At 31.1% G+C, this 25,777-nt stretch overlaps 2 protein-coding genes across 3 annotated transcripts; one reads left to right on the top strand and one right to left on the bottom strand.

The window, feature by feature from the left end:
- The first annotated feature begins 664 nt into the window (after positions 1-664).
- On the top strand, positions 665-7,218 carry LOC107959527 (ran-binding protein M homolog). Its single transcript, XM_016895604.2, has 10 exons — positions 665-1,216; positions 2,194-2,340; positions 2,469-2,561; positions 3,108-3,153; positions 3,291-3,367; positions 3,883-4,045; positions 4,307-4,375; positions 5,279-5,338; positions 6,182-6,280; positions 6,657-7,218. Exons 1-10 carry the CDS (start codon positions 816-818, stop codon positions 6,930-6,932), a joined length of 1,431 nt encoding a protein of 476 aa, XP_016751093.1. The 5' UTR covers positions 665-815; the 3' UTR covers positions 6,933-7,218.
- Positions 7,219-7,609: 391 nt separating this feature from the next.
- Positions 7,610-11,298, bottom strand: LOC107959526 (uncharacterized). Of its 2 annotated transcripts, none has more exons than XM_016895601.2 (5): positions 11,130-11,298; positions 10,472-11,047; positions 8,533-9,807; positions 8,378-8,448; positions 7,610-8,146 (listed from the first exon to the last, which is right to left on the bottom strand). In XM_016895601.2, the coding sequence occupies exons 1-5, from the start codon at positions 11,223-11,225 to the stop codon at positions 7,807-7,809; spliced, it is 2,358 nt and encodes a 785-aa protein (XP_016751090.2). In that variant the 5' UTR covers positions 11,226-11,298; the 3' UTR covers positions 7,610-7,806. The 2 variants fall into 2 exon arrangements, with proteins under 2 accessions (XP_016751090.2, XP_016751091.2); XM_016895602.2 differs by having other exon boundaries at positions 7,610-8,140.
- Between the last annotated feature and the right edge of the window lie 14,479 nt (positions 11,299-25,777).

Here is a 25,777-nt window from a genome sequence, read left to right as displayed (position 1 = left end):
ATATAAAATTATATATTTTAAAATAAAAAAGTAATTAAACAAATTCAATTAAAACCCAGAACTTATGAACAGCATAAAAGCTCCAACTCAACACCATTATTAGAAAACGAAGACTGCAAAGAAAAACTGTGTTATCAATGTTTGGTTTCAGTCCCAACACAGATCAACTAATGAACAAAATCAAAATCAAACTGAAACCGAACAGATGAAGGGAAAAGAAGAAGCCCATAGCACAAGAAAAACAATCAGAAGCCCATAGAACAAGAGGTAAGTAAACGGTTTTTCTTTATTATGTTCGTTTTTGAATAATGGTGTTGAGTTAGGAGTTTTTATGCTGTTCATAAATTCTTGGTTTTAATTGAATTTGTTTGTCCAGGGTGTAAGAAGAGAAAGGAAAATAAAGAGTGTTTTTGGTTAATTACATAGAGGTGCTTAAGCTTTGGTTAAAAGTAAAAATATACATGTATCTTCTTCCAATTGGCTAATATATCATATTAGTAATTTACTTAAAAGAATTTTAAAAAAATAATTTTAGAGTGATGAAAATAAAATAAAATATAATTTTAATTTTTTAGTTTTTTAAAAATATTTTCTCTATTTTTATTTTTTATTTGATTAAAAATGAAAATAAAAGTCTAAAAGGAAAAATGACAATAAAAGCCCCGTAATTTTCCGTCTGAAAATCTTCTTTCGGAAGCAAGACTGAAACTTGAAAAACTGGAGAACAAGGAGAAACAAGAAAAAACAAAAGAAAACTCAAAAATCAGAAAGAATATTCGAAAGAAAATTTTAGAGCTACGTTATTCTTAGGTAAAATGAACTCCAGCAACAGCAACAATGGCCAAAGCAACAGCGGTAAGAGCAGCAATTTCGATAATTTAAACCAAGATCTCGCTTTACACTTCTTGGAGTTGGCTCGGATCGGCTCGTCTAAGGCTCCGGTCGAGATGGAGGAGGATGATGAGGAGGCACCCAAAGAGCTCAACACAATAAATAGCTCAGGAGGGTTCTTGGTTGTGGCGCCTGATAAGTTGTCGGTGAAGTATACGAGCGTAAGCCTCCATGGCCACGATGTCGGTGTGGTTCAAGCCGATAAGCCGGCTCCGATGAGGCGTCTGCTTTATTACTTCGAGATTTATGTGAAGGACGCTGGGGCAAAGGGACAGATTGCTATTGGGTTCACCAATGAAGGCTTCAAGATGCGAAGGCAACCAGGGTAATCTAGGGCTTTTTTTTCTTAGTTTCTAGATACTGCTGTTAAATACGAGTTTTAATTGGGGTACTTGGTGTTTATTATAGTTCAAAGTTAGAGTTTGGTTTTGTTCATTTGAATTAGTTTGCATTTGGTTGATGAAATGAAAAGTAATTAGTGGATAGAGTGAGAATTAATTTCTTTTGATGATTTCTTGTTTTATTTGTTGAACCCTTTTTTGGCTTCAATAATAATTGAGGGGCAAGAATATTTTTACTACCTTATGTCTAAGTTTATTAGGTGCAACTTAGAAAAACATTAAACTTTTACTGCGTAGTTTTTCTTTTTTTCTTTTCCCTCATTCTTGTTATAGTTTAACAGTATGTATAAGTGTGTATAGCTGCTTGAGAATGGAAAACAATGCGTAAGAAGATTAAATCCAGGGCAGTGTCTTGTCTCAGTCCTTTTGCTTCAAACTGTTTGATTTTTAGTCTGGAAAAAAAGGGAAAAGGAAACATAGTCAGTCTTAGTATGTCCTAGTGGAAGTGAAAGGGTGGTGCCTTGCTGCGTAAAGAAAGAGAACTGATCTTGTGTTTGAGGGATTTTCCATTTTTGTTCATTCAGTTCACTTAGTTTATATCTCTTTTTTTACGAGAGATTATGGATATTGAGAGAAATGAATCTCCTATGTAAAAGAAATGATCTTGTGTTGAGGGTTCCTATTTGTGTTCATTCAGTTCAATTGGGTTTATGTCTCGTTTTGGTGAAGCTTGAGTATTTAGAGAACTGAGAAAGAAAAAACAAGGGAATGGGTTTTCTTTTCTAACATTGCCAGCAACACTAGCTTTTCTAAGCATAAATCAGGATGACAGCTTTTAATTCAGTTTTTCTGGTTGGGATTTGTCAATTTTCGGAGAATCTGTCGTAAAATTAGAAAGATTTTATTTGTCTTAACTTCTTATATGTACATATTAATATTAATGTATCCTTATCTATGGCAGGTGGGAAGTAAACAGTTGCGGGTATCACGGGGATGATGGATTGCTATACCGTGGGCAAGGAAAGGGAGATGCTTTTGGTCCAACATATACAACTGGAGATACGGTTGGTGGTGGCATCAACTATGCTTCACAGGAATTCTTTTTCACGTTAGTACAGTTGTTTATCATGTGCTGTATTAGGAGCACTTGTGGCTCAAATGTCTATGCTGCTTATGTGTGAATTTCTATTCTTCTGAAGATTCTCATGATTTTGTATGCTCATATGTTGATGCCAGTAAAAATGGGGCAATAGTAGGAACTGTTAGCAAGGAAAAGGAAATGAAGGGACGCTTATTTCCCACAATTGCTGTTCACAGCCAAAATGAGGAGTATGTCTACCTTCTTTTTTTGTGTATTTATATGAATTCTCTCATTTTATATGTTGTTACAAGGCACCCATATGCATTTAGTGAAGCATATGAATAATGAATATATCATTTCTTTACATTCCTTACTCTTTAGTTGCATTTAATTGTTACATTGGGGTTTCCCTACAATGAACGTGCAGTGTGTTAGTTATGACACCCTTGTCTGTGGCATTTTCCAACATTTTGTCTGGCCTTGTAAAATTACTTTGAGCAGTAAACTAAGCTAAAAATTGTTTGAGGTTGTTAAAGCTTATTTCATGGTAGTGACGGTTCAAAAGGCAGTTTATACGACTATAAGCTGGTGAAGTAAAATTTTAAGCTGGGTGATTGGTTTCTTGGTTGTTAAACACACCTAAAACGCAATTATGACATATCTTATCTACTTTGATTTTTCGTTACTACTTGCTTTGATATTTATTACACAGTTTCATCACCATGCAAGTTGTTATGGTTAAAGTGGAAATGATTTCAAGTTGTTCTCATGAGTTTTTATTTAAAAATGTGCAGGGTTCATGTCAACTTTGGGCAAAAGAAGTTTGCTTTTGATGTGAAGGCAAGTTATACTTCTTTTTCTGCATATGTATAGGGTATCCTTAGTTTCAGTATATCTTGGTTACCTCAGGCTGTCATATTAAGTGACTTCTTGAATCTTGCTTTGCTGTATATAAAATATTTGATGCCATATATCAGGAATATGAAGCTCAAGAAAGGTTGAAGCAGCAGATGACTATTGAAAAGATATCTCTACCACCTAATATTAGTTATGGGTATTTTTTTCCCTTTTGCCACTGAATTTTCTGTTCTGTTGTTTTGCATGTCTGTCCAATGCGATTACCTATTGGATGATTTTATGTTTGCAGTTAAAGAAGTATCTGAATTACTTGAATCTAGGTAACAATTGCTGTAATATAGAAATTTGTGGTCTAGGCAACGGCGATAATACTAATTGCAATGCCTTATGTAAAAAGGCATTGCTGAACTCTGAAAAGGTTTTGAAGCACCAGAAGCAGTATTAGTAGAAGATAAAAGATTTAACACTTGAAGATTAAGTGTCATACTAAATCTAGAAAATAAAAGCACATTCATGCAAGTTACATGTAGTCCTGAACTCGAAGTTCAAAATATAGAGTCTTCATTGTAGAGCTGTTGATGTTGTCCGCCACTCTTTAGGTGGATGTAAAAGTCAACCTTAGACCTTATTCCCTATCACACTAGACTTAATAAGTAGTGTAATATGATACATTTGTATATTTAACGTATATATTTTTATCATGTTCAACAGACTTGTTCGTTCCTACTTGTTACATTATGGCTATGAAGATACACTCAATTCATTTGATCTGGCTAGTAAAAGTACTATCCCTCCTATCTGTATAGCTCAAGAAAATGGCTTTGATGAGCAGGATGTTCTGTATGCACTAAATCAGAGAAAGACTATACGGCAGGTATAGTTCGACAATTCACATTTTTATGTTACTGTTATTAGTTATGCATTTTTCTTCTGGCAGTTCTGAGCTATTCATGTTATTTTCTCTTTTTTGGCCTAATTCTGTGAGCTATTCATTTTATTTTCTCTTTTTTTGCCTATCTATCTTTTTAGAATATAAGAGTATTCAGTTTTGAATATTTGGAACTTGATATCCATTATTCTTTTCTTTTGGCTGTTCTAGTTAAATTAAAGACTTTTTATTTTCTTTCCAATGAAGCTAATCAGGAATGGCGAGATTGATGCAGCTATGAACAAACTCCGTGATTGGTATCCCCAGATTGTTCAGGTGTGTATACAATTTGTCTACTATTGTTATTTTAAATAGACTGTCATTAGAGGACCAAATTATGTTGTCAATTAGTACACATCAGTAAAGCATGTATGTTTTCCTTTTAACATTATTCTAGAAAAACTTGTTCTGTTATGGCATCTTTCCCTCTCTTAATTATTTCCTTTGGGGTTCTATCAATATTTGGCTTCAGTTTATTCTGATTGTTCTTTATCAAATCTATGCCCATTGGGACCTTAAGGTGACCTGCTTGGAATTTAGAAGTTTGCCAATGAGATAGGCTTCATTTGTTGCTATCAGGTCTGACATGCATTCTAGACCTGGGGGCTAGGGCTTAGAGCTAGATTCCAGCAAGGCTAGCTCGATCCCAGCACTTGCAAATTCCCGTTTCCTAATTCCACCTAGGCATTCCCTCTACTTTTATAATTCTTTTAATTCTCTCTTTCTCTCTCTCTCTGTGGATTATATGCTATTTAAGGATGTATAAACCTGGCATTTTACACCAGGAATTCAGCAGAACATATTAATGTTCATGTCATTATCCCTGGAAGAAAACAGAGAGGGACAAGTTGCTTATTATTCTACTTTCAATGGGATTACATTAAAAACTCCTAATTTCTCTCCTTTGGCCTTTAAGGTTGCCTGGATATTAAGTCACAACATTTATGATTTTCCTTGTCTTGTAGCTTGCTACTAATTGTATGTTACATTAGCTAAAAAATTCTGTGATTGTTTCTTCTTGCACATAAATTTTAAGTGGTCAGAGAACTATTATGGAGCGGATTTAGTTGTGCTGGGGCAAGATTTTATTTCTGCTTGGTCATTATTCCATTAACTTGATATGGTTAGACTGTTCTGGATTGATGCATAATGTTATGTCCACTTACATGCTACATGCAGGACGACAAATCAGCTGCATGCTTTCTGCTGGACTGCCAAAAGTTTATTGAATTGATTCGGGTACGTATTCTTTCCTGTATATCTTTCATTTTAACTTAAAAGTACTGATTACAGAAAAGCACAGATTCCTTAGGTTTTAACATCTGACGGAAAATAGTTTAGTGGTGATACATTGTCTTCTATTTCAAATTTTATTCTAACCTAACTTCTAGTTTTCAATAAGTTAGAGACATTCTGAATAGCTACAAGAAATTCCATAATTAAATAATTTGGTCTAACCTGATTGACTCACTCCTTCTGTGGGCTTAATCCAACATTAAAACAAATGTTCTTAAGCAGTAAGCTCCAGAAGCAAATAACATAACAAGTGCACAAAGAAAAACCATGACAGCTGACATCATATAAAAAATTGTGGTAACCTAACTTGAAAGTTAAAACTAATAGGTAAATGTGAAATAGATAGGTGTATATAAAAATTGAGATTGTATCTCTGGGGGCCTTGCAGTTCTGTTGTTGATCATGTGATAAGGTTCTTATTCTTGTTTGAAGTATATGCTGCATGATAGGCTAATTAAAATTGGTCATAAAAGTTATTCTCCGCACCGACAGCTTATAATAAAAACATTGTGTTGCTTCTTTGATCTAGTTTTCCAAAGAAGCCTGAAGTTTTGGGCATATTGCTAGCATGGGTAATAAACCTTGCATGTCTAGATACCACCAAAACTGAATAGAAGGAAAAAGCAAAAAGAATCTGCGTGTTTATGACCTTTGGATATTGATTCCAGAACTACATAGCTTATCCTTGTGTGTTTTTTATTGTATATTCGTAAACGGTTTATCAGTATTGTTTATCCTTTATTTATTGGTGATATGGATGGAAAAAGATGCCATATTTGTTTGTAGGTTGGATCACTGGAAGAGGCTGTCAAGCATGGAAGGATTGAATTATATAAATTTTTTGGGTTGGCCGAAGCTGATGATCCATTTGACGATTTAGTGCAGGTAGTAAGAGAATTATTTTCTTTAACTTTTCAATGATATTGGGGATGTGCTAGTATTTGCTTTACTTTTAGCGTATGTTAACTCAGCTGATCATGTTTTTAGTTCATCATAACTGCAAACACAAGCTAATATAATTTGTTTTTCCAGTTCAGTGCATAGTTTTAAGAAAATTAAGATTCAAGACTGCCTTTTCCCGTTGCACTCGCTTTTAGGCAAATTTGACAAGCATTTAGTCTGGCGTGCATGTCTAGTTTCTTGAATACACCCATGTTTGACATGTGCCCAAATGCGACACTTACATAGGAAAATTAGAGCCAGATCCTTGTGTACTTTAGCTGCACCCGAAGCTAATATTTTAAGTTGGTTTTCATGTTAGAAATGCGTTGCTCTGCTGGCATATGAACGTCCACAGGAATCCCCTGTTGGATATCTTCTCGAAGAGTCTCATCGAGATGTTGTGGCGGACACAGTTAATGCAATGATATTGTCAACAAATCCCAAAATGAAAGATGTGCACGGCTGCATACAATCTTATCTTGAGAGACTACTCCGGCAGCTAACAGCATGCTGTTTGGAGAGAAGGTCAGCAAATGGCGGTCAGGGTGAAGCTTTCCATTTGCATCGGCTTCTTAATAGCAGTAGAGAGACATAAGTGGTAGCTGACATATGTGTAAATTTGCATCCCTCAGCTTTTCTTTAAATCTCTTTTATGTCCATATCATCAGTAGCTTCATAAGAATATTTCTAAGTGATTTCATTGGTTATAGAGAGTATAGCACCCCCTTCCCCTTAGGGTTCCTAACAAAAAAAAAAGAAAAGATTTATATAATATATTTCTAAAGATGGGGTGTTTCTCCTGATGTTTGTAAGCTTTTCTTCACAAACTTAAAGGCAAAGTTTCAAAATCTTCTGAATCCAGGTGAGGCTCACTTGAATTATATACATTTTTCATTTGCTGTCGTCGGTAGAAGCGATTTTGAATTAGTTTTTTTTATTATTTCATATATATATTACAATTTGAGACGATTATCCAAAATTTGTCCCAGCAGTGATTCTTAAATTTTGTTTTTTCAGATTTAGCTTTTTTTCCCAATAAAAAGACCATTATCCAAATCAAATTTCAAGTTCAATCCGACAAAATCATCTTATTGTATGTAATTAATTTGGTTGCCAACATGTTAAACATGGGTTAACTCGTTTAAAAGCAACTTAGATCATCGATAAATAATTAACTAATTAGTTTACTATCATCTTTAATTTTCATAAAACATTATTAAATAATTATCATATTTCATTACTATTGATATAAGGTAAGCTCTCTTCATAGTCTTTAATGCTTAATCATAGCCAATGTTAGATTCTCTTCATAAGCGTAAATATCTACATTTTACACAAATCCGATAGTCAACTCATCCGCTCTATCCACCCTAAATAGTGAATATAATATTTGCGGATATCTGAAATCATCAACATTTTGCAGCATTTAGCCTTTTAAGCCAAACCCCAACATAAAAAATAGGGATATCTTATGCTTTCTTCTGAAAAGCTCTTCTCCTTTTCTTCCACCTCACGTTTGCCAATTTCTCGGATTTCCATCGTCTATATCTTTCTCGACCCCGCAGCCAATTGGAATAATCTTTTCCTTGCTTGCACTCTATGAAGTCTGCTAAGTCTGCAAAGGCAGATGAGTCCCGGAAGCCTTCTAATACGCATTGGAGAAAAATCTCACCATTACAAGTTTCCCTGGTATTCTCTTCTATGCTGAGAGCTGATTCAACATGATTCAGCATATGGTTTTTTTGGGAACTTCCTGGTTCCTGCTCTTGACCTCTGTTTTTAGAGCTTGTTTGAGATCTAGTTCTGCAACTATAAATAAAAATGAGAATAAGATTTTCTTACTATAGACACTACTGGACTCTAAATCTATGTTACTCGGACTACAATGTGTCTAATATGGACAAATGTTCGGTAAATATTCCCCTATCTATGTTGGAAAAAGTGTCAAAGACGAATATGAAAGCATAAATAGGCTCAGTTAGGTACTTGGCATAATCAGCAAGAACTTTTTACAAGATGAATACAAAAATTGTCACCTACCCCAAGTACAGTGTCTGAATTTTCTGAAATTTTAGTGCAACGGCATGGCTAGATTTCCGATCCGCAAGCAACTGTATCATCATTCACAATTATTTTCATAAGGAAAAGAACTAACGAGCTTCACAAATGACAAACAAGAAAAAGAAAAACCTCACCTCTCTAGCATTATGGGAAGGTTCTGGTTTTCTGACTTCAACATGAGATTCACGTAATGGAGATTTTATCCTTGAATCTAATATGGATCTGAATGCATGTAGACCTCCCGCTTCGTAAACAAATAATTTCAACAGTATTACCAATGTAAATATGCAGTTCTTAACTAGAAAATCAAGTCCACTAGCATAACTCAGTGACAACAAGCCTGACAAATGAAAAAACATCCACTTCGACTTCTTATGCATTGTTGGCTGAATTTCCATCATGTCATGTAAGAACTTTTGAACTGGTAGACGTATACCGAACTGTTCAAAGCAGTTAAAATTAGAGGCCAAAAAATCGTACTCCTTACTTAATGCAACATTTTCCAATGTTTTCAATGACCCTGAATTTCTGCCTTGTGTTAGAATCCTTATAGCTTGTAACATTGCAGAACTCATTAGCTTCAAAATGGATGCAAGAAGACAAATATCTAGAGGGCTAGTATCTTCCTTTTTATGCAGTAGAGTGTCATCAACATCATCAGAAGAACCCCTTAGTGTAATACAGCTTATGATTGATAGAATTTCATCTCTACAGGATTCCTCAACGATATGAAGGCTCTCTTTTGTGTATGCAACAGATGCGGCAACCAGCTCAGACCTTTCTTTTAGTAAAGTACTGCTTAAATATGAATTGCATAAGTTATCAGATTTTGCAATCAAATTATGAATTTTCTCTTTTGTAGCTGGCATAAGACAAGACTCAAAATCCATCTGACTGTAACTTGCACGAAAATGTGATTTCACAAAAGAATAATTGTCAACTATGGGGTAGCCTTTCATTTGCAAATTGGACATGTGTCTGGTGTACAAGGCAACAGACCTTTCAAATGCTGATAGGTATGCTCTCAGTTCACAGCTTGGAATCAAATACTCAGAAGACATGCTAATTCCAATGACCTCGGAAACCAACAAAATCAGGTATGCCTGAAACATTTTGGGCGCAGACAATATGACTGGGTTAAGCAACAATGACAAGACTGTAGTCAATGTCATTTCAGGAACTCTGAAGTTATTGTCAGGAAGCCAAAATAATCTATTAAGGAAATTCTTAAATACTTGGTCATCAGAAATGGAGACTATAAAGTGAGCAGAAAGAACCTCCAGCACACTTCCAATATTACCATGGCCAAAGTGACGTATGAATACAAATTCATTCCCGCACGAGAGAGAGTCAACAAGTAAAAGGTACTGCCTCACTGGTTCATGCATCAGAAGCTCATCTGCAAATGCCTACATATGGTACTTTTAGTATTATGTCTCTCTTTTCCTGCTTAAGTATATCCAGATAGTAAGTTTTTCATGGAAGCAACCTAACTATCGAAAACTATGTATGATGACAATAAAGTCACTTTAAAAGAGCATAAATGAAGCCCAGAAACCTAGAAGACGAGCCTATCATTTAGTTTGAAAAGTTGCCATATTTTCTGAGAACAAAGTGCCACCAATATAGAAGAACACAAAAATTATAGCCATATACATAGCAGAGTAATATCAGCAATCTATGAGGACAAATCAATGCAGAGACTAAGAACAGGATCATGTCCAAAATCATTGATAAAGAATAATGCAAGCCTCATGATATTAAGTAAATATCATGGCTAAACCAAAAGGCAGCTTAATAAAGTAATCCATAGCAAAATCTGAAACTTAAGGACCTATGGATGATTACTTCACACTATCCAAAAACAAAGAAATTTTTCAATGAATCTATCTAGCCAGGCTACTAACTTTTCCCTATGAGTTTTCCTGAATCAAAACTAAAAATTTGTTCATTTAACTCGATGGTTTGTAACATATAAAACCTAGTTGAATGACCTTATATAATTATCAAAAGGCACTAACATTACAAGCAATTGAATAATTGGATTTTGAATCAAAGCATATGCAAAATTACCTCAAGCACAGCACATAAAATGGCCTGAAATGGATTAGAAAGTTCCGTGAAACTTAAGGAAGTTACGGAAGTAACCAAGTGCTCGGTGAGAAGAGTAGCGCCGCCATTCCCGACATACATACATTCACATGAAACCTCGTTCTCGAAACTACTACAAGGTTTCTCATTCTCTCCGTTTAACTCCACAGAAACACATTTCCTTAGTATCCCTAAAAGAATTCGACCTTTTTCGACAAGAAGCCTCTGATCCAACAGAAGCAATTTGAAAACAACAATGCAGCATCTCAAAAGCAAGGTTAGCTCTTTAATGGCAGCTTTAACATTGACATGGAAAATAGAATGCGAGTGCTGAACTTGGTGGGCAGAAACATCATTCAAAGCAGAGAACAATTCATCGAACCTGGCACTGAGTTTACAGAACAAGACATTCGACATTTGATGAACATCTTTGAACTTGAGTTTGAACTCGTTGAAACTGAATTGGGTTTCCGAGAAATTCAAATTGGATTCAGAATCAGAGCAGCATAAAGTAAGCAGAAGCAAATACAAGCCTTCCATTGTTTCTGGTTTTAGAGCCTAAAATCAACCAAATTAAAATCAGTAAAAAGAAAAATTAAAAGGATTAAAGAGAGAAAAAAGTTGGAGAGGGGAAAGGTACCTGAGGAGAAGAAAAGGAGGAGATTAGGGTTTGGAAGTTGAAAGAAGTGGGGTTCTTCACAGGCTTCTTGGTCCTGCTGCTTCTCATCGAAGCCATTTCTTTGACTGTTACTGAACCCAAAATTCAACACAGAGGAAGAAAAAGTTGGCGCTTTCACAGGGGCTGTGACTTAACCAGCAATTAAAATTTGTTATTAAATTTGTGACAATCCTAATTTGACCTTAGTCGAAAAGTAATTTCGGGATAATAAAATTGAGTCATAAAAATAATTAAATATTATATTTTGTGATTATTATGTATGTGTGAAAATTTCATACTTTGATTTTGTTATCTAAATGTGAAATTAATTAAAAAGGACTTATGTGAAAAATATTAAAATTGTGATAGGTTGAAATGTAGTGGTCAAATATTGCATAGCTTAAAATATGGGGATTTGCATGTCAAATTCACCATTTTTAAGTAATTAGCCGGCCATGCATGTGGATTAGCCATATTTGCCAGAAAATGGACCATTCATCCTCCATACATCCTTGCCTATTCTTGCCGAATGTGGGAAAAAGAAAAAAGGAAAGATATTTTGAGGATTTCGGCCAAGATATTTTGAGGATTTCGGCCAAGGAGAAAACTCAGAATCTAAGGTAGAAAAAAAATGGCTCTTTGATATTTGGCTTTGGTGATTCTAATTAGAGGTGTGCATGGGCCGGGCCAGGCCAGGTTTGGGCCAGGCCCACTAAAATTTTTAGGCCCGTTTTCTAAGTCCCGGGCCTGGTCTGGCCCGAAATATGGGCCTAAAAATTTGTCCAAGCCCGGCCCGAAATAAAATTGTTAAGCCCGAGCCCGGCCCGGCCCAACCCATATTAATTTTTTTAATTTATTTCATTAAATAAAAAATTTTAAAATATATTAAATAATCAAATACATTTAAAATAAATATTAAAACAAGAAACAAATAAAATATATTAAAACAATTCTTAAAACAATACACAAATTAAAAAATATAATAAAAATTGATTATATTAAAATTAAAAATAAAATATAAATATGATTAAAAATAAAAAATATATATTTATTATATAATTCGGGCCGGGCCGAGCCGGGCCCGGGCCAAAAAAATTTTACCCGAGCCCGGCCCATTTTCTAAACGGGCCTCGTTTTTTGCCCAAATCCATATTTCGGGCCTATATTTTTACCCGAACCCTCCCATTTTTCGGGCGAGCCTTCAGGCCGGGCGGGATAGCCCGGCCCATGCACACCTCTAATTCTAATTGAAGGTATGTTTAATTTTATTTCTTGATAATTTATGTGAAATTGAGTTAATTGCTAAGCTCTTTTCATAGCCCATGACTCAATTTTGTTATTGGTTTGAAGTGATGCATTCGGCTATGGGTTGTAGAGTGTCTTGGTCGGTTTTTTGATATTTTTGTGATAAGGCATGAAGATGGTTGATTTTGAGTGTTTAATAAAAAGGATTGGATGTCAGTGTGTGTGAAATAGCAAATGATGAGTCTCGGTAACTTCATGAAGTGTTCGGCTATTGTGTTTATGTGAATATATATATGTTGAATGTAGTCCTGGATAAGCAAATTTTGATGTATTAGATTGGTAACACGGTTATGCTGATTGTGAAAATATGATAAAGGTGCCAAGAAATATTTGTAAAGATGTATAGTGCCGAATGTGTTCATGAATGAATAAGTTATGTGAGTTGTTTAAATGAAAGGAATGGATAGTATAATTGAGCATGATGTATTGTATTGAGATTATGGGTAAGTGAAAGTATAGATATGTGATGAAATTGATTGGTGATATACATGTTTAAATAATGTGAATGCAAGGTATGTGTGAAAGAGTGAATTGGTAATAAATCTGCTCGAGACAGCAGCAGTAATGTGACTTTGGAAAATCACCATAAATTGTGGGAGATGATTTAGAAGCTGAATAAATTATGTAATTAAAGCTTAATGAGCCTAGTTTCTTATAAAAGAAACCGTGAAAGCAAATGAATTTCTGATAATGAGATATTTGAAGTGGTGTGGGATAGAGTCAAATGACTTCGGGGTCCCCTATTCCTTTTATTTAGAAATCATTATAATTTGTACAAAAATGGTTATAAGATAAAGTTTATATGCTTAGACTCCTTAATGATTCTATTTTCAAATGAAATCAACGAGAACATATTTTGAATTTTTACAATGAGAAATTTGATTCGTAGTGAAGAGTGGTCAGATTAGTCAAATAGTGAAACAGGGGAAACTTTAAGAAAATCTGGTATTGATTGGCCAAACCAAAAATTCTGAAAATTTTATGCATAGAAGATATATGAGTCTATTTTCAGGGAAAATTAACGGAAATTGATTTGGACTTTCGTAACTCCAGTTATAAATGATTTAGTGACTGTTGCTCAGGAAGACAGCTTGCAGTGAAATTATGATTATGTGGTAAACATTAACAAAAATTTGTTAATGAGTTGCTTATTGATTTCTTATAAGCTTACTATGATCTGTATGTGTGAAAGTCGAATATATATATTATATTTTGAAAGTGATGCTTGAATAGTCGAATAATGACTAAGTTTAAAATTGTTGAATTTAAGCTCAAGAGCATGGAGGGGCAAATTCGGATAAGGGAAAAGAGAAAGTAATCGAATAGCCGTTGTAATCGTTCGGTAACATTCGAGGTAAGTTCTTAAGTGTTTAAGCTTGATTCCTTTTTATATGCCTAAGAGTTAAATTAATATGGCAAAGAGAATGTAAATTTTATTTAGTTAATGTGCCGAATATGTAATGATTTAAGGCTATAAGCCGATTATGGCTATTATGCTTAAGTTGAATTGGACTTGGAAATTTGATGCACTAAATGAGTGTTACAATGAATAAACTATGCCGTATATGTGTTGGTAAAGATATCACGATTTGTGATTATTAAATATCTAAAGGAAACCATGATGTGTATAAAATTATTATTATTAGTCCTTTGTGGTAGCCGAATATGGCTTGGCACTAAAGTGATTGATTGTGAACTTCGATGAGGTGAACTATTAAAAGTGTGGTGTTATAAGACTATGGGCTAATACGATATGTGGATTCGTTCCGTAAAGTAAATTATTTAGGTACGAACAACCTAATTATGTACATGTGAATTAAATGAAAATGATGATTGATGTGAATCGAACCTATAAGAAATGGTTTCATGTTTAGGTTCAACTATGAGACCTTGTGTTAAATCGACAATCGAATTCATTCAATACATTAAGTTGGCCAAGTATGCGATATGTACTTATGCATGTTAAATTGATTCGAATTGAATCATGAATGTGAATTGAGAAGCATAGGTAAAAATGTTGTATATGTGAGTAAGGGTAAAACCATTGTAAATTATCGATAAGGATGGGCTATGTGCGGAACGATCTTATAATTGCTAATTTGAAAGGTTGTATGCGAATCAGTGAGCAATATGTATATATTAGATGTGTATGGCCCAAATTTTGCCCAGGGCCCAATAAAACCAAACCCAAATTAAACCTAGCCCAAAACCCAACAACCTCCAAAGCCCAAACCTAAATGCACCTACCCAAACCTAAGCCCAATACCCAAAATAAAAAAAATAAAAGAAATAAAATCCAAATATCTTTACTCCACTAAACCACTCCAACCACTCCAACTACTCCACTAAACCACTGCAACTACTCCACTAAACCACTACACTAAACCACTCCACTAAACCACCCCAACCACCCTACTAAACCACTCCACTAAACCACCCCAACCACTCCACTTGCCAACAAAAAATTTATTTGTAAAATTTGGCTATAAAAGCCATTCAAGACTATGTTAGAAAAGGGGTTTTTTTTGTTTTTGGAAAGGCTAGTTTTTGGAGATTAATCAAAGATCAAAGCAAAAGAGGTTTCTTTTGTCTATTCTCATCTTAAGTTCTTTGTTTGTTTATTATTTTCCTTTCAATTTTATTTTGTTTTTTTATACGAAAGTAAAAATAAAAGTAAGAAGCCCGTGGGGATCGTGACCAAAGCAAAGCCGGACCAATGGCCGGATTTAGAAAAGAGGGAGAAAGAGAGTTGAGAGCTTTGTTTTATTTTTTTATTTTATTATTTTTACTATTATTTATATTATTATTATATTATATATGCCCTCTCCATATTTATTTATATTATTACTATCATTATTGTTACTTCTATTATTTTTTATTTCTGACTACTATTATTATATATATATTATTGTTTGTATTATTATTATTGTTATTATCACCCTTATTGTTATTACTTTACTTTTGTATTCTAATATATTATTAATATTAATCATATTTTCATTATTTTTGCTATTACTATTATTATTATATATTAGTGTATATTTTTATGTATATATATATTTATATATAGTATTGTTTTTTATTATATTTGCTTTTTGTATTTCTATATTTATTATTATATAGTAGTGTGTATTTCTATTATATACATATATATATTTATATATAGTATTATTATTTACTTTACTTTAATATTATTATTATCATTATATCCAACCCAATAATAATTCTTTCATAAAAGTAATATTCCGTATTTGGTAATTCGAGACAATCGTGCCCTAACTTACTGGGTTTCGATTTTTCTCCTTTAACCTAAATAACGGAATACTCTTTTAAATCGCGACATGAGTTTTGAAAAATGCTTATTCTCGGAGATACGAGGTGTTGTGCCCTAACTTACCGGGTATGGCATTTTGTTACCTCGAAATAAGATTTTTACAAGTAAAGGCAATATTCGGTGTTCGGGAATTCGAGGAAACGTGCCCTAACTTACTGGGTTTCGATTTTCCTCGTTCACCTTAACTAACTGAATAACCTTTTGAAATACACGAATTTTTATATAAAAGGCAAGCTCGCTCTCGAAAATTCAAGATGTCGTGTCCTAACTTACTGGATGTGACATTTTATATTGTGAGACGAGAAGGTCTTTAACATTTGAGCATTTTCTTTACAAAGAGGGATCGTATTTTAAATTCTTTCAAGTTTTCAAATTTTCGACACTAAGACACTAATTAATCAACTAGGTACCAATTTTGGGCGTATCGAGGGTGCTAATCCTTCCTTGTGCGTAACCGACTCCCGAACTCATTTTCTGATTTTCGTAGACCAAAAATTATCATTTTAGTAAATCTTAACTTTTATTAAAATGATTAATTTAAGGTGATCCGATCACACCTCATCAAAAAAGATTGGTGGCGACTCCTCTATTCGTTTTCATTTCCAAAAATCTAAGTCGATTCCCGTTTTTTCAAAAAAAAATGGTTACGACAAGATGAATTGTGACCTTTTGGTTCTACTTGAATTAAGTTGTGTGATAAATAATTTATGTATATGACTTTTAGTCGAATGGTCACTATGGGTTAAGTTTGAATGGTGAAATGGATATGTGATATTTATGTATGACTTTTGAACCGAAATGTAAATGATGGTGTTCATATGAAGCTTATATCCGATTGTAGCAAATGACTACTAATGTGATATGTTGAATGAGATGTGTTAATATATGATTAAATATGCATGATATTTGATGTGTATCCGGGGTAAATCCCGTAGGCTTCGTGCTGGTGTTATGTTCGAGTTTTATACCTCGCAGGCCAAGTGTTAGTGAATTTGATAAAGTATATGACTACGAGATCCTACGCTATGATGATAAATTGAACTCGTATTACACATTAAGTGATTCAGGTATGTGATATATATATTATATGTGAGATTGATCTGACGGGAATTAAGAATGTGTAATGAGTAACATATGAAAAGATGTTGTAAATTCATATGTATATTTGTATATGTGTGTATTCAGTTATTATGGAAAGTTACAAGATAGTTTTCGATATGCCATTTAACTATGAATTTTGAAAGTAAGTGTGGGTAAGAAATGATACACTAGTGAAATTTGAAAGATTTAAAGTTAATTCGGAAGCTTGTAAATACTATGTTTATATGAGTTTGAGTATAAACGGAGTAAAATGATATGTGTTTATGCATAATCAGCCAAATAGTATTGTACTCAGAAAGTTTTATGTGATTTCGAACATTTGGTTTGTTTTTAAGTTCAACTGTTTAAATTGCTTAAGACTTACTAAGCTTATGAAAGCTTACTTTGAATGTTATGTTTCTCTGTTTATTTTTGTAGATCGTTGCTATTAGCTCGGGGATCGTCAGTACTTCGTCACGCTATCTACTATTGTAGTAATCATGTGATTTGGACTTAGCTTATGGCATGTATAAGATAAACTATAAGTAGAATGATATTTTGACTATTGTATATAAGCCATGCGAATATGGCATCTTATGGAAGTCTACTTTTATAAATTTTAAATTCGATATTTGTTTGTGTCTATTAGTTATATAAATAAATGATCTTTTATTTAAGAAAAGGTTCAAAATTTTACTGTTCTGATCCGATTCCTAAATTCTGTTAACGCCTCGTCCTATTCCGGCGACGGTTACGGGATAGGGGTGTTACAAAATTTGTTGGAGGTAATATTTTGAAATAAAAAACTCATTTGGATAATGTACAAAAATAGACACTAAACTATTGACTTCGTTTTATTTTGATCACTTAACTATTTTTTTTACTCAATAAATTTTTCGAAATCAAATATTTTATTTTTTTAGTCTAATAACAATTTGAGTCCTTTAATATTTACATATTCTATCAATTTGATTTTAAATATAAAATAATTATCAAATTTAGTCCTCAATACTTATTAAATTTGTCAATTTAATTCAAATTCTAAAAAATACAATAAATTTAATATTAAAATATTTACAAAATGACAAATTTTGATGTTTAAAATTTAATCCGGCTAAAATAAGAGTACTGTTTCAACATAATTTGCATTCTCTTTTATTCTTAAAATTCAAGCTACTCCTAAAATCATGAAGATTCCTTTGATTATTTGCAAAATTAACTTTAGAAGATAAAAGATGTTCAAACATCACTATTAAAGGAATATATAGAAGTACAGATAGATAGATTGATTAACAAGTAGTGACAAATATATCAGCAAGGACTTGAAAAGGGGCTATATGATTTGAGGTGATTTTGTCACTTTGTTTGCTGGCAGCTTTTATTTCAGTATGTTTGATTCGTTTGCAGTGTGACTTGAATCTTGATTTGCTCTCTTTTAAGCGGTGAAAGCTTGATACAAGTATTGTTTATTTTTATTTTGTATGACTTAATTTTACATAAAGCATACATATCGTGTCTTTTATTATAATTTCTACTGACCTTATTAATGTTTCGTTGAAAAAAAATAGTGACAAATGTGTTGTTGGTCGGGAATGAAATGTTAGCGCTTATATAACCATGGTTCCTAAAGCCATGGTTTATTGGCAAGTGAGAGAGGCCAAGAGGTCACTGTTGAGCCACTTTTACGCCCAAGTAGGGAGGAAAGAGGTAAATTAGATTGTCTATAGTATCACGTTTTACTGTTGCACATCCTTCTCTTACATTAATTAGATCCCTGAAGACTATTGAACAACAACAACAACAAAAATATCCCAAGGATATTATGTAAAAACTAAAAGAGAAAACCACTTACAAGTTTCCAGAAATTTGATTGCAAGTTTAAAAGAAAATGATTATGAGAGCACCAATTCTAGAGGTTATCTATTCAATGTTCTTAATAGTCACTTCACTCACAATCCATGTGTTTATTATAATGTATCACAAAGGAAAGTAACGAACAATATATGGGATAAATTACTCTCAAGATGAATATGTTTATGTTCCATGTATATCCATAATGGAAAGACCAACTATTCACATCGTTTTATAAACATCAATTGTGAACATTTTGATCAATTTAGAATTTATTCGAAAATTTTAGAACGTGGTTTAGTCTAAATCAGGGTTAAATGTATTGAATTTTCTAGAATTTGAATTAAAATAACAAATTTTATAAATATTAGAGGCTAAATTTATTATTAGACCAATAAAAAAAAAGGGGCTCTGTTAGCTTCCAGTCACTTATCTAAGACAACTAATAAGAAGGTGACTAAATTATTTAATTTCAAAAACTTTAATGACTAAATCAAAAAAAATTAATAGTTGACTGACCAAAATATAATGAAGTCAATAATTTAATGACTATTTTTGTACTTTACCCATAGATATTATCCTAAATTTAAAAATACATTGTTCATGAGTCGAATCTACTTTAAACATGTTTCTTTTATATAAATATCTTAACCCTTTTTCAATATTTTTTGTTTCATTTACGAGTGCTTAAATATAAATATAAATTATTATCTTCATACTTTTTGTGTTTATAGGGTTATTAATTAAATGAATCATTTGAAAAAAAAATCATGACTCGCTATTAAAAATAAAAATTCTCACAATCAATTTATAAGTTCCATCTTATCTTAAATTTCATAATGGCTATGTTTATATTGTACTTTACAATGACTAGTTTTGCGTGTACTGATTCAAATTATATAATTATAAGGTTCTAAATAAAAAAAAAGTACGTTTACATTACAGTTAAGGTTCTTAATTTGAGTCTTTTTAAACGACAATGATTATAGCGGTAGTAAGGGTCGGCAACCTTAAAAACGCCATAGGTTTTGTTTGACAAATTTTATTTTTGATGGTTAGCTAAATAAGAAGAAGAGTTCAGTTAACTGATCACATCAGTTGTCTTGTTAAGCTTGTAATGGAAAATGTTTATGGGTGACTGATTTGTCAATTTTCAATAACGTTAATGACTGATTTGTTATTTTAAGAAAGTTGAGTGACTGAACTGAAAGTAAAGTGACCGTTTTGTTAGATACATCAAAGTTAAGTGACTGTTAGTGTAATTTACCCTTATTAAAAATACCTAATTTTTTTAAGAGTTAAAATTTACATTTTACCCCCACCAAATAAGACCAAATCAAGACCCCAAATCAAACAAATTGAATTTCCTATCATCGAATCACTCCCTTTATTTGGATTTCCTGCAAAATAAAAAATCCAATAATAATATTTAAAAATAGAAAGAAAAAAAACACTTGTCCTTAAGAAATTAACAATGATATCAATACTACAGAGGAAAAGGAAATTTCAAAATCTCATTAAATAAATAATTTCATTAAAAAAAGAAAAGAAATAAAATGGGAAGGGCATAAAATTACTTCAGAGCGACCATTAAAAAACCTTGGGCTGAATGACTTAGAGCCCAATAAGTAATTCTGTTCTTTTTTTTTCTTTTTTGGTCAAATAATTAATGGGTTTAAAAAAAAATTGAGATTAAGGTGTTGGTTGAAGTGGGGCAATATAAGGTTTGGTCTTTCTCAATTGACAGTACTTTTTTTATCAATAATTTAATTTAAGCTTTTCTGAGAATAATTTTTTAATTTTGATCTCCCAACAATTTGAAATTTTTATTTTGGCCCATATTTTTAAATTATTGGCTTTGTCTATGAGTCTTATTTTTAACTTGTTTCGTTTTAATGATTTTAAAATTTAAAATTATAATTTTAGTATTTTTTTATTTTAAAGAAAATGCAGAAAATTTAAAATTCTCGTAAAAATATTACATCATAATGAGTTAGTGATTAAAAGAATTTAAAAATAACTTAATTCATATAGGTATTGTTGTCAATGCAAGAGAATATGAGTTTAAGTATAATGAAACGCATTATTTTTTTATCTATGTCAAAAAAATAAATATTTTATTTTTTAATTACAATCGTAAGTTTCATAATTTATGTATTCATTTTGCAATTTACTTCTTATATTTTAACTTTTTTTATTACATTTTATTTGTCCCAAATTGCAGTTAGTTTGTCTGTTTATTTCCAATAGTGAAAATTAGAAGAACCGTGAAAAAAAGGTAGAAGTGGAAGCCACATGTTGAAATGCATGTGAGTGAAACGTGAGCAACCACATGACCATGAGGGTATGAGGTCACCCATCTCCAACCTATCACTTTCCAAATGGATTCACTCTAACTAACTCAACTGTACCCACACATCACATCACATCACTCCTATCTGATATCTTTATACGCCATTCATCTAAAACTAGTTACACACTACGTGTTCTACTCACCTTCCATTGTTCATCTTATAATTACCTATTTCATATTTTCATATAAAAATAATTATCGTTAATTTATATAATAAATAATTAGAGGACCTAAAAATATAAAATAACCCAAAAAGGAAAAATAAAAAGTAATGTGGGAATGGAAAGTCACAATCTAACCGTTGGGACCGTGGCCATTGTCTGAGAAACAAAACGATAATGTTTGGTCAAAGGCAAAGTAAGGAAGGCGTGTACGTGTTCTCCCAAAATTGGAACCACAATTTGAAGAAGCCGTTTCAAAGCCGACCAAACTCCCAACATCTGTTTTCGCCTTGATAAGAATGGAATATTTACTATTTCAGTGACAAAGTCAACATCTCTTGTCTTCTATCCGGTCTAGAAACCCCCCCTTACTTGCTTTTTTCTATGTCGGCAAATTTTGTTGACCCACCGACAATTTTTCTAACATTTTATTAATCACCGTGGTGCATATGTCGCATGTTATATTATCTCTTCACTATTTTATATTTATTGTGATACCTATATATATTTACCTTCTAATCCTTTTAAGTTATAGTATTACATGGCACTACTCTCTATTTCAGGAGAAATTATTTTTTACACTATTCTCGTCACATAATTTATAATCTCTTTTTAATTATTTAATGATATATTAATAAATTTTTTCATATTATTAACATAATTTTTATAATTTTTCACTATAAATTCCGAACCCATAACTCGAATCTCAACCCCAAATATTGAATCTTGAACTTTCAACTCCTAACATCGAATTCAAATCTTGAACCCAAGTTTAGGGTGCAGGGTTTAGAGGTTCAAGTTTAAGGTTCGAGATTTAAAGTTTAAAATTTGAGATTCAGTGTTTAAGGTAAAAGAAAATTACTAAAATTATATATCAATAACATAGAAAAAATTATTAAAGTGTCATTAAATAATTAGAAAGGGACCATGAATAATGTAGCGGGAAGGGTCCATAAAATAATTTCTCTTAATCTAATGATGAGATCTTTGTGTTATATGATATAAGAAATTGTGTTCAATTTTGAATATTTTTCTCTTTCTCACTTTTCAAAAAATATATTACACTTAAATCTATATTAATGTGAGAATTTTAATTAAATTAGTGTTATAAATTAATTAAACATCAAATTAATTAGAAAATTTTTTACAAAATCATTATTTTAAAAAGATAATAAATATTGTTATAAAGGTATTTATCTCTTTTAATAATTTATATATAAAATTTAAATAACTAATTAAAAACTCAATCACATGATATGAACCTAAGACCACAAGGTGTTAATAAAAATAAGCGTTAATATATCCTTTAATAAATGAGTTTAGTTTTTATGTTTAATGGGATACTCAATTTTTTTTTTTTAAATGAGCACCTAAGTTTGACTTTTGTTTCAAAATATTACCTAAGCCAACAACGTTAATTTTTTTTATATTTTTCAATAAAAATTTGACACATGACCAATTTAGTATTTGACACGTGGTGATGACAATGCCACAATAATGTCATCGGTAAAAAATTATATAAAAATAAGCTTGATGACAAATTTGGCCGTTAAGATTTACATGTTTTGTCAAAATGGCCCTAATTGTATTTTTTAATTTTTTTTGGCTATCAACCTTGTTCTTTTTTTCAATATGTTCTTTCTAACAAATTTAATGAAAGTACTATTAAAAAAGTTAACGAGGATAATGTGAAATTTTATATGTGGAATATTTTTAATGAGATGTAATTTATTACTTAGATAACCCAATAAGATAATTACATGTGAAAAATAATAAATTAATAAATAATACACTAAATTAAAAAAATAACTCAGTAAAAAATTTCTCAGTCAACAAATGTATGAAAGATTGAAACCTTTTTAAAGAAAAGAAAGATTAAAACCTTAAATTTATTCATTAAATTTGTTAGAAAAAGTAGATTGAAAAAAAAATATTGATAGCAAAAAAAGGCTTAAAAATACAATAAATGTCATCTTGACAAAACATGCAAATATTAGTGGCTAAATTTATCATTAAGCCAAAAAAATAAACATATATTTATTAAAGATTTAAATTATAAAATCAAAAATATATTTATGATGTTTCATTAAAACTAAAAAAATATAAAAATAAATAATTTTTATTAGTTTTCATAATTTTTTACAAAAAATATACTTTTTCTAAAATAAGAAAAAGATAAAAACCAAATTTTTATAAAAATCGATTTTTAAATATGGTTCTAAAAAAAAATCAAATTCCTTAATCAATGAGTCAGTTAAAATCTTTCATTAAAAACCATATAATTTTTACATAAAAATATTTTTATAATGTATAATTTTTTCATATTTTTAAAAATATTTTTTAAGTTTAAGATGATGGCATCATGTTGATGTCATCAACGTCGCATGTCATCACTAAACCACATTAAAAAATTAATATCAACGTTGCATGTCATCACTAAACTACATTAAAAAATTAATACCATTTATTATTTGATTGATAAAATATAAAAATATTTAAAAATATATTTACTAATCGCCCTCTTAAAATTTAATTTTTTATATATATAATTTTCACTACACAATAAGTAAAGCTTATAATATTTTATTAACCAATAAATAAATTCATAAGAAATTGAGAAACCTACATTATCTTTAAAAAATATGATAAGATGAATTTATAGTAAAAGCAAAGAAAAAAAAAGAACAAGAAGAAGCGATGGAGAGAATTGGGTAAAAGGAAGGGTACGTTTACCGAAGTGGATAAAGGAATTGGCTATAGGCTATTATTGCCTCCTGCCCTCTCTTGCCTTGTGTTTTCAAAAGTCAATCACTCTGTCTCTGTCTCTGTCTCTGTCTCTGACCCTGTTCCTGTTTCTTCCAGTCTTCATCGGTTTTCAGTGCTGCTTAGCATCTCCTCCTAATTTTCTATTTTTTTACGATTTAATTTTTATTATTATTAATATTATATTTTGAAATTAACAAAATAAAATTATTGTATATTTCTAACATCAATAACTAATTACAAATATTTTATATAAGATAAATATAAATACATAATTGTATGATAAAATTAGAGATCAATGCAGGTCTCTTAAAATTTTAAAAGATCCCATTATTCTTACAAAAATTTTAATTAAACTCATTAAACTTAATCATAGAAACCCACAAATTATAATTACATACTCAAAAATAATCTTACATGCACGCAAGAAGGTAAAATGTGGGTCAATTTTACTTTTTTCCCCTTTAATGGCTTGCATTTTTAATGTATTTTCTTAAGTAACGTTCAAACTGTATAATTATTTTAATTTATTTTCTTTAACTTGGGGTGTATCTAGGGGACTTGTAGGAGTTTCGGAATTTTTAAAATGAATTCTTTTTATTTAAGTTCTTTAAAATTTTTAAAATTTTAAATTAGTAAAAGTAAAATTATATTTTGACCACACTAAAAATGATAAAAAAAATATTTAATCTTTTAAAATTATAAAGATATATGTTATTAAAATTATGATATTACATTTTTACTATCGTAAAAATTGAAACTTAATTTCGACCTTTAAAATAAGTTTATGACTTCATCTCTATTTCAGACCATATATATTATCATTAAGATTGATCGACTGATGGATAGATTTTTTTTTTTAATAATTAAGAGTAGAGATAAATTATTTATAATTAAACTCAATAAAATTTAGTGATTTTGTCATTAAATTATGAAATAAAGAGTGAAGAGTAAAGAATTATTAAAAGGAAATCAAATAAGCGATTGTAAAAGGATTAAAATATTGTTATAGTAATGAGTGATGAATAATGAGAGATGAATATAAAGTGAAGTAGATATAATAAAATATAAAATGACGCAATGGGAACACTGAAATCATTTTTGTTTTCATCTCAATCGATATATGGTAGCAACCAGACTGACACCAAAGGGTAGTAAAGAGCCTATAAATCCCAATGTGTGTTTTGTTTTAATACCTGAGAATCGAATTAAAGTTCCAATTTAATAACCAGGTATCTACATTTATTACCTTCAAAGTAAATAAAAAAAAAGTCAACTAGGGATTTTCTTTTTGGTCCTTCAATCTGGTCCTGGTGGATAAGTTCAACAGCATCGAAACAATTCATAGTATGAGTGAATAAAATTATATTCGATTTTTAAAAGAAAAATAAATTGAATTTTGAATGATATGTTTTAAGTTATTTGGATTTTTGAGTTAATTTGAGTAGATAATTCAAAATAAATTATTTTTGCTTGGATTTGAATTGTTCGAGTTACTAGAACAATTTAATAATTCAAGCAATTTACTACATTTCACTCCTTCTTGGACATAGTTTTGATTAAGTTAATGATAGCACAATTATTTGTGATCCAATGAAGTTTTTTTTTCTTTTTTTATAATGGCCAGAGGAAGTGAGTTTTGAATAGTCGAATTAGTCATATATATAAACAATATAGCTTTTTGGAGGGGATGAAAACTCATGACAACACTCTGTTTGGCGAAAAAGTTAACCATCTAGAACGAAACACGAAGAAAATCAGAGCTTCATTGATTGAAGGGATT

Source organism: Gossypium hirsutum, chromosome A05 (assembly GCF_007990345.1).
Source record: "Gossypium hirsutum isolate 1008001.06 chromosome A05, Gossypium_hirsutum_v2.1, whole genome shotgun sequence".
NCBI classification, from domain to species: Eukaryota; Viridiplantae; Streptophyta; class Magnoliopsida; order Malvales; family Malvaceae; genus Gossypium; species Gossypium hirsutum.
Note: the sequence above shows the minus strand (reverse complement) of the source record. Positions and strands in the feature narration are given on the sequence as shown.